The sequence below is a fragment of the Trichechus manatus genome, unplaced genomic scaffold (assembly GCF_000243295.1).
Source record: "Trichechus manatus latirostris isolate Lorelei unplaced genomic scaffold, TriManLat1.0 scaffold00038, whole genome shotgun sequence".
NCBI lineage: Eukaryota > Metazoa > Chordata > Mammalia > Sirenia > Trichechidae > Trichechus > Trichechus manatus.
Window position 1 is genome coordinate 15,894,902 of NW_004443974.1, and position 15,936 is coordinate 15,910,837.

The 15,936-nt window shown below is 41.7% G+C and overlaps 1 protein-coding gene across 3 annotated transcripts in view; it reads right to left on the reverse strand.

The window, feature by feature from the left end:
* Window positions 1–15,936, reverse strand: part of RAPGEF1 (Rap guanine nucleotide exchange factor 1) — an 82,858-nt gene that overhangs the window by 45,495 nt on the left and 21,427 nt on the right. For all 3 annotated transcript variants that reach the window (XM_023730824.1, XM_023730823.1, XM_023730822.1), the window contains 5 exons: window positions 7,236–7,324; window positions 6,346–6,498; window positions 5,774–5,897; window positions 5,119–5,302; window positions 3,444–3,944 (listed from right to left, as the gene is read on the reverse strand). In XM_023730824.1, the coding sequence (XP_023586592.1) occupies window positions 3,444–3,944; window positions 5,119–5,302; window positions 5,774–5,897; window positions 6,346–6,498; window positions 7,236–7,324 (1,051 nt within the window). The remainder of the gene's footprint in view (window positions 1–3,443; window positions 3,945–5,118; window positions 5,303–5,773; window positions 5,898–6,345; window positions 6,499–7,235; window positions 7,325–15,936) is intronic.

Here is a 15,936-nt window from a genome sequence, read left to right on the forward strand (position 1 = left end):
CATTCCCTATACATAATGTATGTAACAATCTGTAGACAAAAGGCACTGTTAGGCCTCCTTAATACACGGTTAAGAATGAATACTAATTAACATACATACAGAGTTGTTGCACACACACTAAGAGGGATGGAATGTGACAATGAGAGCTGGGAAGAAAAAGGGGCCTCAGGTTTGGAAGCAAAGGAATTTAAGTCGGTGTGTGGCAAGCACAAGCAAGGAAGCATCATTGATCACTGTCCCCTTGGATCCTGTCTCAAAGTGTCAGGAGCAACTGTTGGGTGGGGCTGAAATTCAGATGACCAAGAGAAAGTCTCAAGGATAGTCTTGCAGTACTCACTTTTGTATTTTCATGTAACCACAAAGTCAGGGGCTTAAATGGAGACCTATTAACTAGTCAGAAAACTAAAGGACAGAGACGCTTAGCTGAGGTGGGCAATCACAAATGTAGGGGGTTTATCATTTTCTTTCCTGCATCTCATTTTGGGTCCAGGTATGTAGGAAATGCTCTTACACGGTATGTTTTTTTGGCACCCTGCACTGAGAAAGGGGGTTCAAAGCCCCCCTTTAATAATAAATAAGCATTCTTATGAGCTCCAGTCAGCACTGAGTGGAACTTGGCCTTAGAGGTGTGCAGGATGAGAACACGGTTTCTGCACAAGGTCAGCTGCCGTTACCGCAAAAACAAAAGTGCAGCTCACAGTCTCCCTGATCCGCACAATGCTTTTTCTTTAACACTACAGAGTCAACACCACTAAGTTCTAGAGGAAGATGCAAGCCTGTGAAGGTCATCCCAAAATGCCTACTAATTGCTCCCTTAAAAGACTAAACACAATCACTTTCTGCTGGCTAAAATGGGAAATTTTAGTAAAACTATAATCTTTCCAGAATGTCTCTACGACCTCTTGATCGTTGAAGACTCTCCAAAGACCTGCTAACCAAGCATGGAGAAACAGCAGTGATGTTTCACAACCTTTCAGAAACAAGGAGGGCCAGGCCATTTCAAAAGCAGCCCAGCATGATGGATCAGAAACCAGAGCTGCCAACATTATTCAGAAGGTTCAATAGGCTGTGCTCCCGACTGCACCCAGAACTGTGGGGTCTTTAGGTGGGCAGACCACAAAGCTTGGTGCTCGTCCAGCACAAGGGGCTCGTGTGGCTGCCCTTGGCGAGAGGAGCCAGGGACACTCCTTCAGAGCATCTCCAAAGGACGAGGACACTCTATGACATTGAAATTGTACGTGTCTGAGGCTTGTCTGTTGTTAGCAAATACAAACCATAGCTATGATCTCATTCTTCCTTCAGAGCAACTTTGTGAGGTGTTTTCCATGGGGAATTCTGGAGTTGCAGACTGTAACTCTCTGAGGCTTCCCACAGGAAGTAAACAGCAGATTCAAGACTAGAATCCAAGCCTCTGGATGCCTTAAGTTTAGGGTATAGAAAAGACTACCCCACTGCACGGGGTCACTACCTGAAACTGGGCAGGGCCTATTCAAAGAGGGCTGAAGCCCTTTCCACTTAGTGAGGGAGGCAGTGTAACATATTGGTTAAAACAATGGCTCTGGGACCACAGAGGCCTGGGTCTGAATCACGGATTTGCCACCCACTTGCATGTTGATCTCAGGCAAGCTGCTTAATTCCTCTAAGCTTCGGTCTTTTCCTCTATAAAATGGAAAATAATGGCCATCTCACAGATGGTTGTAAGGGTTAAATAAATAGGATATATAAAGCTTTAGCTCAGGGTACATCACAACTTAAACTACTATTAGTTTTCAAAAGGTTTGCAGGCACAAATGCTACGGACATTGATGAATGGGATAACGCATCAAAATGGATACATAAATTAATAGAAAATTATTTTCAGCCACTTAAGGCTTCAGGCTGTTCAAAAGGATGAAAGGATGCTCCCTTCCCTTCCCCTCCTCACAGCCCCCTAGCATGAGGACAACTGCTGCCCAGCACCTGTTCTAAAGCTGGAAGAATGAGGGCTTGCTTGCCCCACGGCAGCCAGCATCTTACGCTGTCACAGTTAGCGTGAAATGCAAGCCTTCCCTGCGTTTTGAGTTCAGAGGAATCCCAGAAAAGGAAAGGGGGTGAGCCTAAAACAGAAGGATGCTCAAATCAAGGTAAATATGGGTGGAGGAAAGAGGACAGTAGCTCTTTACACACTTTTGCGTGCAGAAGGGGCAGCACAGTGGGAAAGATTCTTGGCATTGCTGTTTGTAGCCCCCTCTACTTAGTGCCCTGGTTTTTAATGAGCAAATTTAAACAACAGATGGAAATGACATCATTAGCCCTACAGAGCCAGCTCTCCCCCAGCTGGGGGACCACACCACTGAGGCCATTATGCAAGGAGGGCAACACCCAGTGAGGAGCTGGGGAGTACATTACACCATCAGCTACAGCCTCCTACTGTCTTCCTTCCCTGGACCACCCAGGCGGCCCTCGGGATAAACCCTGCTAGTCTAAGCAGCTAGGTCTTCCCTTCTCTGAGAATGGGGAGGCTCTCATTTGGGAATTTGGAATGGAGATTCAGTTCCTAGCTCCCTGAAGTCCTCTGCTGGATGCTTCAGCTGAGGCCAGGGAGTCCTGGAGTTGGCCACATTCACATCAGGATGGAGAGAGCTGGTCAGCCCAAGAAGAGTGAAGCAGAATTGTGTTTGTGAAGTCAGGGAGAGGGTGGGGACAGAGAAAGAGAGACAGGAAACGCTCTACAACGTGGAGTAGTTAGGAGAGCTAGCAGAAAATAAAATTTCCACTAGAACTCTAATTAGGAATTTTAGGGCAAATTTACAGTTGGAAAATACTCAAAATACAAATATTCAAAGGGTCAGTTCTCCTATGGGCCCTAGTAATATAAAGAGAGTAAAACGTCTGATCCATGAAGTGTCCTCAGCTACACCTGCCAAGCATCTTCAAATTTCCTGTCATTATTTGAGCATGCTGTTTTCAGTGCCTGCAGACAGAGGGCAGGGCTAGCGCCCAGCTATGTTTCTCTAAACAGCCACCTTGCATACTTGCAGGGATTCTCAGAAAACTAGCATGTGCTAGGAAATTCCTGTTTTTAAAATTCAAATTTCTACCTTGCTTTCTGAAGGTGTTGCAGGAAGGCAGCCCTGAATGCCGTGCCGCTCTGTCACTGTGTGTTCAGGTGAGAAGGGTCAGTGCCTCCTGCTCTCGGGCAGAAGGAGCACTCTGGGTTTGTGGAGCTCAGGTCGAAGCTTTTATAAAGACCACCGGAGAGGTCAGCTTATCAGGCTTTTACAAATTTTGGTTTTTAAAAATCACCAGTATCGACAAATCAAGGCTGCCAGAGGTGTCCGAGTACCTATCTTTTATGAAATAATGAGGCCACTGATTTGATTTTGGCCTAATGCTTGAATAAAATATACCACCACTTCATGTTACAAAATGTGCTTCCTTACATTAGCTCAGCGAAAGCTTACTGTGTTTGTTTTTCTTCTCTGGTAGAGGAGGTGGTTTTTCTGGGTCACCCGTTGAATCAGCAACAGTGAAGTCACCCACAAACTCGACAGGGGCTGGAGATCCTCCTTGCTGAAAGGGGAGAACAGCAGCAAAGGGTGTGAAGGGGACAGACTGGACTGAGGCTGGGTTCTGCAGGTCATCCTCGGTGATGTTGTCATACTGTGAAGGGTGTCGCTCGTAGGACACCTTGCAGCCAGAGCTGTCCGTGGTCTGGGAGGCTGCACTCCTGCGCTTCTTCTCTGGGAGAGCAGGCGGTGTGTCTGTCTGCTGCCCCAGGGCCAAGGGCCCCTCTGGCTGGGGACAGCTGCCAAGAGGCAGCTGGAAAGGATGGCCAAGAAATGGAGACCCAGACTCCCCCAAGGACTCCGGCAACGGGCTAAGGTTACAGGCCACTTGCTGAGGTATCTGGTCTGTGTTAGAGAGGTCTTGCTGGAGGAATTCATAGTCGGGATCATAGTGATCTGCATTCACAACAGGGGAAAAAAATATCTGTTAGTCACAGGCTCACAGAAAAAAACAATCTCACCATTCTTATTTTACCCAATCTTGCTCATTATACTGTGGCAACAACATGTCTTTGGTCTCATCTATACAGTGCTCTCACTTTATTTTATATTCTTCATTGTTTTCCCTGATTATAAAAGTAAAACACAGGAGAATACCACTGTTTGCTATACTATTCTTTGTATTTTTCTACTTACTTACTTAAAGAAAAATACATGACCATTGTAGAATATATGGAAAGCAAACTATATCAAGAAAACAAAAATCATCCATAATCCCATAACCTAACTATCATCACCACCTGCATTTGGATGTATTTCTTTAAAGTCTTTTTTTCCTAGGATTTTTTTTTAAATCAAACTAAGAAATACCACATAAACAATCTTGGATTTTTTTCCATTTATTAATTTATCACAAGTGATTTTTAATAGCTACATATTATTTCATCAAATGAGTGTACTATAATTCACCCAATTTCCCACCAATGAGTATTTAGATTGTTTCTAGTATTTTACTACTCCCAATAATGCTGAGATTAACATCCTTGGACAGAAATCTTGTTACAAATCTCTAATTATGTTCTTAGAATAAATTGTTATTGGTGTAATATGTAGTTCAAGGGATGTTACAGCTTTATTCTCTTTAAATCTATTGTCAAACTGCCCTTCCTACTTTCACACAAACACACCTGCACAAATTCAGCACTGATGAGAAGTCAGCATGTGCTGCTAGCTTGCCTTTAACTTCTGGCAAATGTTGTCAGGGGCTGTCCCCCTTTGTTTCCAGCTCTGAGCACAGATGGCTCTTAATTTTGGTGGAGAGTCAAACGGCATACTGACAGATTAACAGTAACAATAGCTAGCATGTGAGTATCTCCTATGTGGTTTCACATTGTTATTTCATGTAAACTTTCAGCCTCTTCAGGATGTAGATATTGTGATCCTCATTTTGTAGATGAGGAAACTGAGGCTCAGCTTCTAAATGACTTGATGAAGGTCACAAAGCCTATAACTGGCCTACCTGGGATTTGAACCCAGAACTGTATGACTCCAAAGAAACTACCGCAAAATGATGAGACAGAATGAAGAAGTCTGCCCAAGCAGAGTGGGGGCACAGAGGCCTACAGCTCACCTAGTGTTTCACAGCTTGTGTTCCGGGAGCACTGCCCGCTGTCCCTGTCCAGAGAGGACAGCTGCTCATCCGACTTGCTGAGCTTGCCTATGCTGCTGCAGGGGGAAAGGCGAGGGGACTCTCCGCCGTATGAGTGGCTGCCTCCTGAGAGTCGTCTCTGTGAGTAACAGTCAACGTCAAAATCCTCATGTGGAAAAATAAAAAAACAAACCCAGTCACTTCTGAGAAGTGGTGGCAGAGAACAGGGAAGAAGCAATCAGTACATTAACCTAGAGAAGGAAATACCATCAAGCTCAGAAACCTGTTGGAAAGGCCCATCTTTGATGTAAGCAATAAAAGAATGTATCTGTGACTAAAGAGAAAGAAGCCTTTAGGAACTCTCAGCGTGTGGCAAAAGAAGGTCCTTAGGCTGGACTCAGCTGTCCTCAGGAGATGTCCCTTTGGCTCCAGTCTCCTTCTCCCCACTCCCCATATGGGAACTTCTACCATGTCTTGGAGAGAGAAGGAAGACTAAGAAGACTTCAACCCCTCCAATAGCGATCGTCTCATTCGGACTAACAGCAGGGTCTGAAGACCACTTGGTTTCTTTCAGCTTTAGGAACCAAATCCTAGAACTCAAACTCTTCCTCTGCCTTTCCAGATGGGGCTGCATTACCTGCTTATTAATTCCAACAGGCAAACTAGAGCCACTGGTAGCTCGGCTCATGGGGGCCACTACAGCCACTCGGGTAGGGGATGGAGCCGACTGTCTTTTCTTGGGTGGCAATGCTGGTGGAGGGCTGAAACAGACCAACAACTCCAATCAAATCAAACAACTCAAACGAAAATTATTTAGAAAGATACCACAGGATGTAGAATTCTTTCATTATTAAACTCTTGCACACCTAGTTTTCACACTTTCAACTCCTGCCCTACTCTCCTGCTTAAAGTCAAGTCAGTAACACCAAAAAAAAAACTAAAATGAGAAAAAAATTTTTTTTTTCCCTTTAATAGAATACATTGTACCAGTTTTCACTTGGCTAAGGCTAAAAGGCAAGGGCAGTAATACTTCAGGTCAAACTTTCAAAGCTTCTAAAGAGAAAGGGATTGAGCTCTAAGTTCTTATCCTAACTGTACCATCTTCTTTTTTTGCTCACTCTACCTATTCATTCATCAAATTATATCACAAATAGGTGGTAATGGGGGGAAGTGCCAGAAAAATAGAAATTAGTGTGATAGCATCATTACCTATTATCAACCACTCGGATGCCAGGTAAAGGGGGCTTGGGAGGTGCGACCTCTTCATCCGCAGAGTCTGGGAGCAGCTCAGTCGACTGTGACATCCCAGTTGTCTTGTTTAGAATCTCCATCTCTCGATCTGTCAGGGGGAGCTCAGACTGGCTGCAGAATGTAAAAGAAGTTGGGGTTACAGGAGGTCCTGAGAGGGTGATAATGAATGGGACCAGGGCAAAGGGATGATGGGGCTGGGGACAGGCTGTGAAGCAGGAGCTCTCAACACAAGAGCACTGGACTCCAGGTCAGATGAGGCTTCAAGTCCGGTTTGATCCCTAACAGGATTCTGGCCGAGCCCCCACTGTGCACATCAGCTTCATCATCTGTAAAAGGAATCTTTAGCATAAATGATCTGAAGTCTCCCTAAAATGCTCTGAATTTATGTTTCATATTTTTACTAGGGGCTTGTAGTAGAAATTGTTGCAAACCATTAAAATGATCCGTGTTACCCTCGGTTTACTTTCTTGGTAAAGATAATATTACAAAACCTTAAATGCTCTCAAGCCAAATCTCCGAAATGCAACCCTAAAAGGTTCTTTCTAATTATGAAATGGAAGCCGGTCAGGAAAAGCACTGGTATGGGTCACTGTACACACTCACACACTAAACCTTAGATATAAGCATAGTGAATATTTAAACTCAAAACAGGCAATACTCCAAAATGTGTGTGAAATATACACATTTTAAAGTAATACAGACCCTCATCCAGAACATATCATTGAAAGAGACTACAGGCCCCACACAGTGTACCTAACGTGGGCTACCCAATTTGACTCTCATTCTTTCTCAAGTGTAGACTTTGCCACCAAATACAGCAGTGACCAGAGGGTTTTGTCAGCACTTACCTGTCAGGTTTGCAGGCCGGGGAGCTGGGCTTCACTGGGCTTGTTGGAGACGGACGCCCCTGCTTCTCAATGGTAAGTCTGACCAGCTCCTACACCCCACACAAGAGAAGAGCAATGAGGCACAGAAAAGTTGCTTTTCATTGCTCATTCTTCACAACAAGGTAGGTCACTTGTCTGTCCTCCACTGCTGTATCTCGTTTCTGTGCCTACAGATTTCCCACACACCATAAATGCAAGTGTTATTTGACTCAGGTACTCTGCATGACTTCCCAAAATGTCCCCTACTCTCCAAAAATACCTTCATAGCATGCTAAGACATCTCAAATGCATAAAGGCACTTCCTCTTGGAAGGGGGAAATGAAAAATCCCACTGTCTCAAAATGACTACGTTTATTGCACAAATTAAATTCCCAGTAGATTTCCAGTCGCTTTGTGGGGGAAGGACTACTTTTTAGTTTCCTAATGCCATTATATTGCATGTATGATGATGCCCAATAATGATGAAATCTCTGGCGTCAGGAACGGGCAGTTTCCCAAAGTGAGCTGGTCACGGGTGTGGTGGCAGCCAGTACCCCATGATGAACTGGTTCAAGGTCTTTGTTAATGAACAGAAAGTTAAGAACACTTTACCCAGTAGAAGATATAACTTTTGAATCACTAAAATACCAGGATAAAGGAGTAAAGTACAAAAGAAAAAGAAAAAAAGAAAGCAAGCATTTTCAAATCACAGGGGTAAAAAAAAAAAACAAACGAAGAGGTGAGGATCTACTTGTTATTTTTTTTCAATTAAAATGCATTTTTCCAGCTTAATGAGTTTTGAAAACTGCATATACTCATGTAACCACTACTCAAAAAATACAAAAAGCTTCCATCACCCTTTCTAGTCAATCTACCCCAACCCAACCGCTTTTTCACTTGTACTGTCTTAGATTAATTTGTCTGTTCAAGAACTTCATATAAATGGAATCACTGTCTATCTTCTTAAAGAGCTGTATTGGTACATAATTCACATGCCATAAAAAATCACCCATTGAAAGTATATAATTCAATGGCTTCTAGTATGCTCAGAGAGTTGTGCAACCATCAATACAATCAATTTTAGAATATTTTCATCTCTCCAAAAAGAAACCCTGTACCCATTAGCAGTCACTCTCATTTATCCTCAGCCACCCAGTCCTTCTGTTCCTTTTCAGTGCTGAGTAGTTTTCCAATGTATGTACACTGACAATTTATCTATTCTCCTGTAGAGGGACGTCTAGGTAAGACCTACTTGTGTTTAATGAGGGGTTTCAGGCTGTCAGCATAAACATCTATTTCTATTGTAACAGAAGAGGCAGCAATGGATGTAAGTGGGTAATATACAAGTGTGTTCCTAAATCAAAGACTGCAAACTCAAAAAAGGTACACATAAAAAGTGTAAAACATGTGATTAGGCAAAAAGCAAGGGTTGTTTAAAAAAAAAACAAACCCAAAACTAGAAAAAAGGTGAACACACCGAATGAAATATTAAAGAAGAAATTCATATATCTAAATATCAATTATCAATAAGCATACCAGTTTTTCCAGCTTTGCTGATAATAAAATAGAAACTTTCAGATACAGTGGGTTGGAGTAAGACTTGAGGCAGTCTTTTCAGAGGATGACTTGTCAGTATATATCAAAAGCATTAAATATTTACATTCTACTTATAAGAACTTTTGCCCAAGGAAATGTCATGGATGTGTACAAAAATTAAGCCACAAAGGATGGTCATCATATCATTACTTATAATAGATAAAATTAGACTATTCAATATTCCATAATTAAATATTCATCAATAAGGACTGATGGCATAAACAAAAAGAGCCAAACAATGGATCGTTATACTGCTATTAAAAACAAAGTTGGAATAAGAATATGTAATTATATGAAATGATGTTCTTAATATAATGTTAAGTGAAAAAATAATCCCATATGGTACACTGGTATATATAGTATGAAACTATTTTTGGACACAAAACCAAGAATACATGTATAGAACAAAAAACATGGCTATGAAACAACCCTTATCTTCTTGTTATTGTTTATTCGTATTTTCTAAATTTTCTACAAGGAACATGTATAACTTCTGAAATACTAAAAAAAAGCAAAACAAAAACTAAAAGCATATATTCTATATGGCCAGAATAAGTGCCATTCCATTTTATAGTATCTAAGAGAAATGTGGAGAAGTGAGATCTCTAAGAGTCAAGTACTAGAAGCAAAAAGAATGTTGATATTTTATTGTTACCACAATTCAGAAGTTAAATAAAACTTTACAAATATTTCAGGAATAGCTACCTATCTGGGGATGACAGATAGGACAAGGATGGAGAGATGAGAGACTATGTAAATTAGAATGGCTTGCAGTTAGTACTGAGGCAGCCCCGTAGCCTGGAGGAGGATGTGAGAAGCAGAACTTCCTAAAAAGCTCATTGCCAGGCCATGTGGAGAGTATTACGGAGTCAGGGAATCAAGGAGCACCAGACCAAAGTGACTTGAAAGCCCCATGCTCAGGTTCACTCTTCTTTACAAACAGTGCCAAAAACCCTAAAAAAACCAAATTCACTGCTGTCGAGTTGATTCCAACTCAGTGACCCTACAGGACAGAGTAGAACTGCCCCATAGGGTTTTCAAGGCTGTAAATCTTTATGCAAGCAAGTTGCCACATCTTTCTCCCACAGAGCAGCTGGTGGATTTGAAACACTGAACTTTCAGTTAGCAGTTGAGCGCTTAACCACTGCACCACTAGGGCTCCTAAGCATGACAAAAGGAACAGAGAAAAGCCTGCACATTTGTATCTGCTGACATAGGAAAAAATTCCTCCAATTCCTCATTGATTCATGAGCAATTATAATTAGACTGTCATCTTTCTGAAGAAGCAGCTGTGCAAACTCAACTAATGAATGATGGCAAAAGAATCATGGAATGACAGGCGCACATGTAAAAGCACGCACCCAAATTCCAAGATGGTGTCCAGACTGCAACAACTCTTCCTTCCACCAGTCCACTGGCCTAGGCTTGAAAAGAGTGTGGAAAAACGGCAGGCAGCTTTTTTCATTCACCACCAACCTTCCAGTCCAAACAGACTAGCCAGAAGGTCTTTAGTCTCAACTTGCCTTATCTATCACAGAGTAGAGCTCTTAAAACATGCACGCATCTGGCTACTGTGTTAACACCCTAATCTCATTCAGAGCTGACCTGCTTGTAACTTGGCAAGAGGCCAACTCCTCCTACTGAAGGTCTCAGCCTTCTCCCTGGTGGAAGAACATGGTATCTTTGAGATGTGTGCCTCTTGGCAGATGGCAGTAGCTAAAGCTGGTGGACCTTTGCTGATAGATGAGCTTGTCTTGGCAACTACTGTATACCACGTGCCCAGGACAGTGCCTGGCACACAGGAGGTGATCAATAAATACTTGTAGAAAACAAGTCACATGAGATCCATTTCATTATGGCTCACCTGTTTAGTTAAACTCTTAGTTTGGGCTTGGATACAAGAGCCACTTCAGGGTGTGTCTGAAGCACGCTTTGGTAAACTGACTCATGGTATCCGAGAATCCTGGGAGGGAGGCAGGCATAGTCCCCAGGCAGCTATCTGACTTTCCAGGGAGACACTACTAACTCAGTGTTAATACATGGATTAGAGAAAAAAATCTCATTTTGTTTTCAAAATGCAGAAAACAAAGTATCACAAATCTTATTGCTGTTGGGGATATGCAGAAGATGGCAGTGATTCTTACAGGGAAGGGCTACCAGAATTTCTGACAGGGATGTCAGGTTTTTCCATCATCTTGAGGCACAGGTTAAAAAACTGGAAAAAGGCTGCACTTGACTATGGGTCTGTAGCCAACAACTGGATCAGTTCATGGATTACTGGCTCTCTAAAGTCAAAAAGAATATTTTCTAAATATGTAACACTTTATTTCCACATTCGTTTTCTTCAGATGGAAAATGATCAAAGTGCTGGATAAGCTTCAGTGACCTTCAGCAAGTCAAACTGTAGCTCTGGTGCTAAAGTAAGAGAGCAGCACAACGCTACTAATCTTCACATTTTCTCCTTGACACTAAGACAAAGGCCCTGCCTGCCAGAGAGGAACACAGACTGCACAATGAAAGTGCTCCTGACGCGGTACCCACTGGCAACACCGACCTCCTAAGACTCATTGCCACGCTGCCCCCGACCACAGGGTTCTCAAGGACACAGCATAAGATCGACACCCTCCACATCCAGACTAGACTAGAGGGAAACCACACTTCAACTGAAAAGCACACTGTTCTACAACCCATGGCCTTCTGCTCCTGCTCATGCCCCATCCCGATCCATCTGTTTATCCTGTCACTTTTTGGCCCCTGTGAATATTCTGGGTTGGGGACCACAGCCCAGGGAGACATGCATTTACGAAGCAGACACAAGGCCTCTACCAGTCAATTCTTCTAAGATAAGTTCTTCAGATGCCTTGGATTGAGTCTGGGTCACCAAGAACACTGAATATAGGCCAATGGAGGAGTTTCCTGTAACTAAAATTGAGTAAAGAAATCACAGGGGTGTCTGACCCAATGTGATATTTTTTATATGGTGACAAAAAGTGACCTTCCCTGCCCACATCCTAAGTGGTAGGAAAAGGCAGCAACAGAAGACAGGAAGTATCTTCCTTCTCATATGCAATCAAGAAGGGGCAGAGTACTAAGCACTCAAGATGCAAAAGTAAACTGGGGTTGCAATTAACTCCTGAAATCAGCTCCTAGAGGGTTCGCATTCCTTGTACAACCTAAAAGCAAGGCAGCCAGAGGCAATCTCAAATTTTCCACCACAGCAAGTGGGATGATGATGAGACCTATCTAGAAGCTGTGTTGGACAGGGTCTATGTTGCAGGGGAAGAGGGGGGCACAATTCTAAAACCAGTGTACCTATGTATCCAAAAAGCAAAATAATGTGGTTGAGGCAAGAAGCTACAATTCAAACAATAAAAGCTTGCAGGAGTCACTCAGGAAAAAAAAAAGCCCTAAAGAAGCTTTTAGATAATTGAAAGATAAAACAAAGATCTCTTGACCTTTGAACCAAGCAATATAACTAAGCAGAGTAACCAGAACCAGAAGGTACATGTGTGTCAAATAAAAGGAGGAGATGCTGCCACCACAATTCCTACACTCAATGTCCTTGAGAATTATAAAAAAAATAAGTAAATGTTTGTGTACTGCTTTATGTTAGCAGATTTATTACAGAATATGCTTATTGAACTTCACAAAAAAATAGGTTGGGGAGGGGGTTATTAGAAGGAAGAGAGACATCTTTAAGTCACTTTATTATTTAAAAAAAAAATTAAAACAACAATAAAAACCCCAAAAAACTTGAATGTATAAAACTGAAATAAAAACTTGATGATTTTTTTGATAGAAAAAATTTCTACTACATACAATAATTGTTTCTTTTCTTCTCCTTTTCCTTTTTTTATAACAGTGGAGTACTTAAGAAAAAATCTTACATAGAAACTTCATTAACGAAATCCATAAAAAGTGGAGCTGCCCACGTTAAAGGGGGAGAAGCAATTCTCTGGGGCCCTGGTGCTCCACACAACACCATGTGAAAATCATTGGCATACAGTAAATACTCAATAAATATACTATGTAACCACACAAAGGGAAACTATTCCAAGTGATTTTAAAATATAGAGTTTGACTGTACATTCCTAATAGGATAATTTTTAAAAATCTTACATCATTTTTTAAAAATCATACTGATGGAGGTAGTTGATGTTGTTGTTCTGAGATTGTTGTGTTTGTACTGTAGGAAAAAGCGTGAGTCACTATGCTGATATTGTTGAAAACTGGGGTTTTTGGTGCGAGAGGAAGAAAATTAAGATAGAAGTTTGATGAGGTTAATTAAAAAACCCTTGTGGTCCTGAATTTGAATTGGAAGTATCACTATAAATTCATGATGTGTTTTGTTTTAAGGAAACTAAACATGTACTTCCAAGCTCTGTCCACTGAAAAGACCTGGAAACAGTGACCAAGCATAAGGTAGCAATGAGCAACCTTAGAACTCAGACTGTGGTCCCTAAATACCATTTCTCAATATAAGAAACCCAAGCTCCTTAGAAGAATGACTGATTCCAGGCTCCTGGTAAGAAATTTATAAGATGACTTACAATTCAATAAAAAAAAAGACAACCCAATTTAAAAACGGACAAAGGATCTGCATAGACATTTCTCCAAAGAAGATATATAAATAATAAACACATGAAAAGATGCTCAACATCATTAGCCATTGTTGTTATTAGTTGCCATCGAGTCGATTCAACTCATGGTGACCATACGTGTTACAAAGTAGAACTACCCCTTAGGGTTTACTCGGCTATAATCTTAAAGGAAGCAGATCGCCAGGCCTTTTCTTCCTCAGTACTGCTGGGTGGGTTCAAACTACAGCCTTTGGGTTAGCAGTCAACAGTAAACAATTTGTGCCACCTAGGGACATTATCACTAGCCACTGTTGTCAGCTGCTGTGGAGTAGACTCATGGTGACCCCATGTTGCTGTTGTGTGCCATCGAGTAGATTCCGACTCATAGTGACCCTATAGGACAGAGCAGAACTGCTCCGTAGGGTTTCCTAGGCTGTAATTCTTAAGGGAGCAGATCACTAGGTCTCTTCTCTTGTGGAGTGGCTGGTGGGTTCAAACTGCTTAACCACTAAGCCACCAGGTCTCCTTATGGCAACCTCATAGAGAAATGTAAATTAAAACTACACTGAGATGCTACTTCATACCCACTAAGATGGATAGAATCAAAAAGACAGATAATAGTAAGTATTGGTGAGGATGTAGAGAAATTGTAACCCTTGTACACTGCTGGTGGGAATGTAAAATGATATAGCCTCTTAGGAAAGCAGTGTGGCAGTTCCTTACAAGATTAAACACAATTACTACATGACCAAGCAATTCCACTCCTAGGTATATACTCAAGAGAAATAAAAACATATTGTCATGGATTGAATTGTGTCCCCCCCAGAAATATCCGTCAACCTGGCTAGGCCATTATTTCCAGTATTGTGTGACTGTCCACCATTTTGTCATCTGATGTGTTTTTCCTATGTGTTGTCAATCCTACCTCTATGATGTTAATGAGGCAGTACTGGAGGCAGTTATGATAATGAGGCAGGACTCAATCTACATGATTAGGCTGTGTCTTAAGTCAATCTTGTTTGAGCTATGAAAGAGATAAGCAAGCAGAGTTAGGGGGACCTCATACCACTAAGAAAGCAACACTGGGAGCAGAGCACGTCCTTTGGACCCAAGGTTCCTGCGCTGAGAAGGTCTTTCACCAGGGAAGACTGATGACAAGGACCTTCCTCCAGAGCCAACAGAGAGAGAAAGTCTTCCCCTGGAACTGATGCCCTGAATTTGGACTTCTAGCCTACTAGACTGTGAGAGAATAAATTTGTCTTTCTTGAAGTCATCCACTTGTGGTATTTCTGTTATAGCTGCACTAGATAACTAAGACACATATGTCCACGCAAAAATGTGTACAAAAATGTTCAGAGCACTATTACTCGTAATAGCTAAAAAGTAGAAACAACCCAAATGCCCATCAAATGATAAATGAATAAAAGGTGCTACATCTACACAATGCAATATTATTCGGCAATAAAAAGAAATGAAATACTGACACACGCTACAACGTGGATGACCTTAAAAACATTATGTTAAGTAAAAGAAGCCAACAACCAAAGACCATATATTGCATGATGCCACTTATATGAACTGTCTAGAATAGGTAAAGCCATAGAGACAGAAAATAGATTAATGGTTGCCTAGGGATAGGGGAGGAGCCCTGGTGGCACAGTGGTTAAGTGCGCGGCTGCTAACTGAAAGATCGGTAGTTCAAACCCACCAGCCGTTCCACAGGAGAAAGATAGGGTAGTCTGCTTCTGTAACGATTACAGCCTAGGAAACCCAATGGGGCAGTTCTACTCTGTCCTATGGGATCACTATGAGTCAGAATTCAACTTGACGACAATCAATTTAGGGATACGGCAGGGGGTGGTTGAAAAGGTTGTAGAGTGATAGTTAAAGGGTATGAGATTTCTTTTGGGGGTGATAAAAATGCTCTAAAATTGAGTACGGTGATGGTTGCACAATTCTATGAATATACTAACAACCACTGAATTATGCACCTTAAATGGGTGAATTGTATCATACGTAAATTACATCTCAATAAAACGTAAGATGAACCTGGAACATCTTGTCATACTAAAAAGTGAGAAAACTACCAATGACTTGAGTGTCACATGAAAAACCTAATCCTAATTGGTATTCTCAGAAAACACTTCTTTCAAAATACACCTGTTATACAAGTTTAGTCTGGTACACAAGCCCAGTTTTGGGTGGTGATGGTGAAGTGACAGCACTGCTAGCATTTCACAAAGTATTTCCCCAAGTTTATCAGTGTAAAAAGATTAAAAAAAGAAAAAAAGTGTGTGTGTGGTTGGGGGTGGCAGAAAGGGTCTCTAGATCTGAGACTGGAGTTTTGCAAGGAAGGTCTGCAAGAAGGCTTGCAAATGGATAAATAGTTGTAAGTCTGAGATAAGAGGAAAAGTTAAAATTTAACAGGGTATGTTGGGAAGACATGGGATGCTGGTATCAAAAGGACAAACTGGGATATCTGTTTGACTTTGATGGGCTCAGTCTCC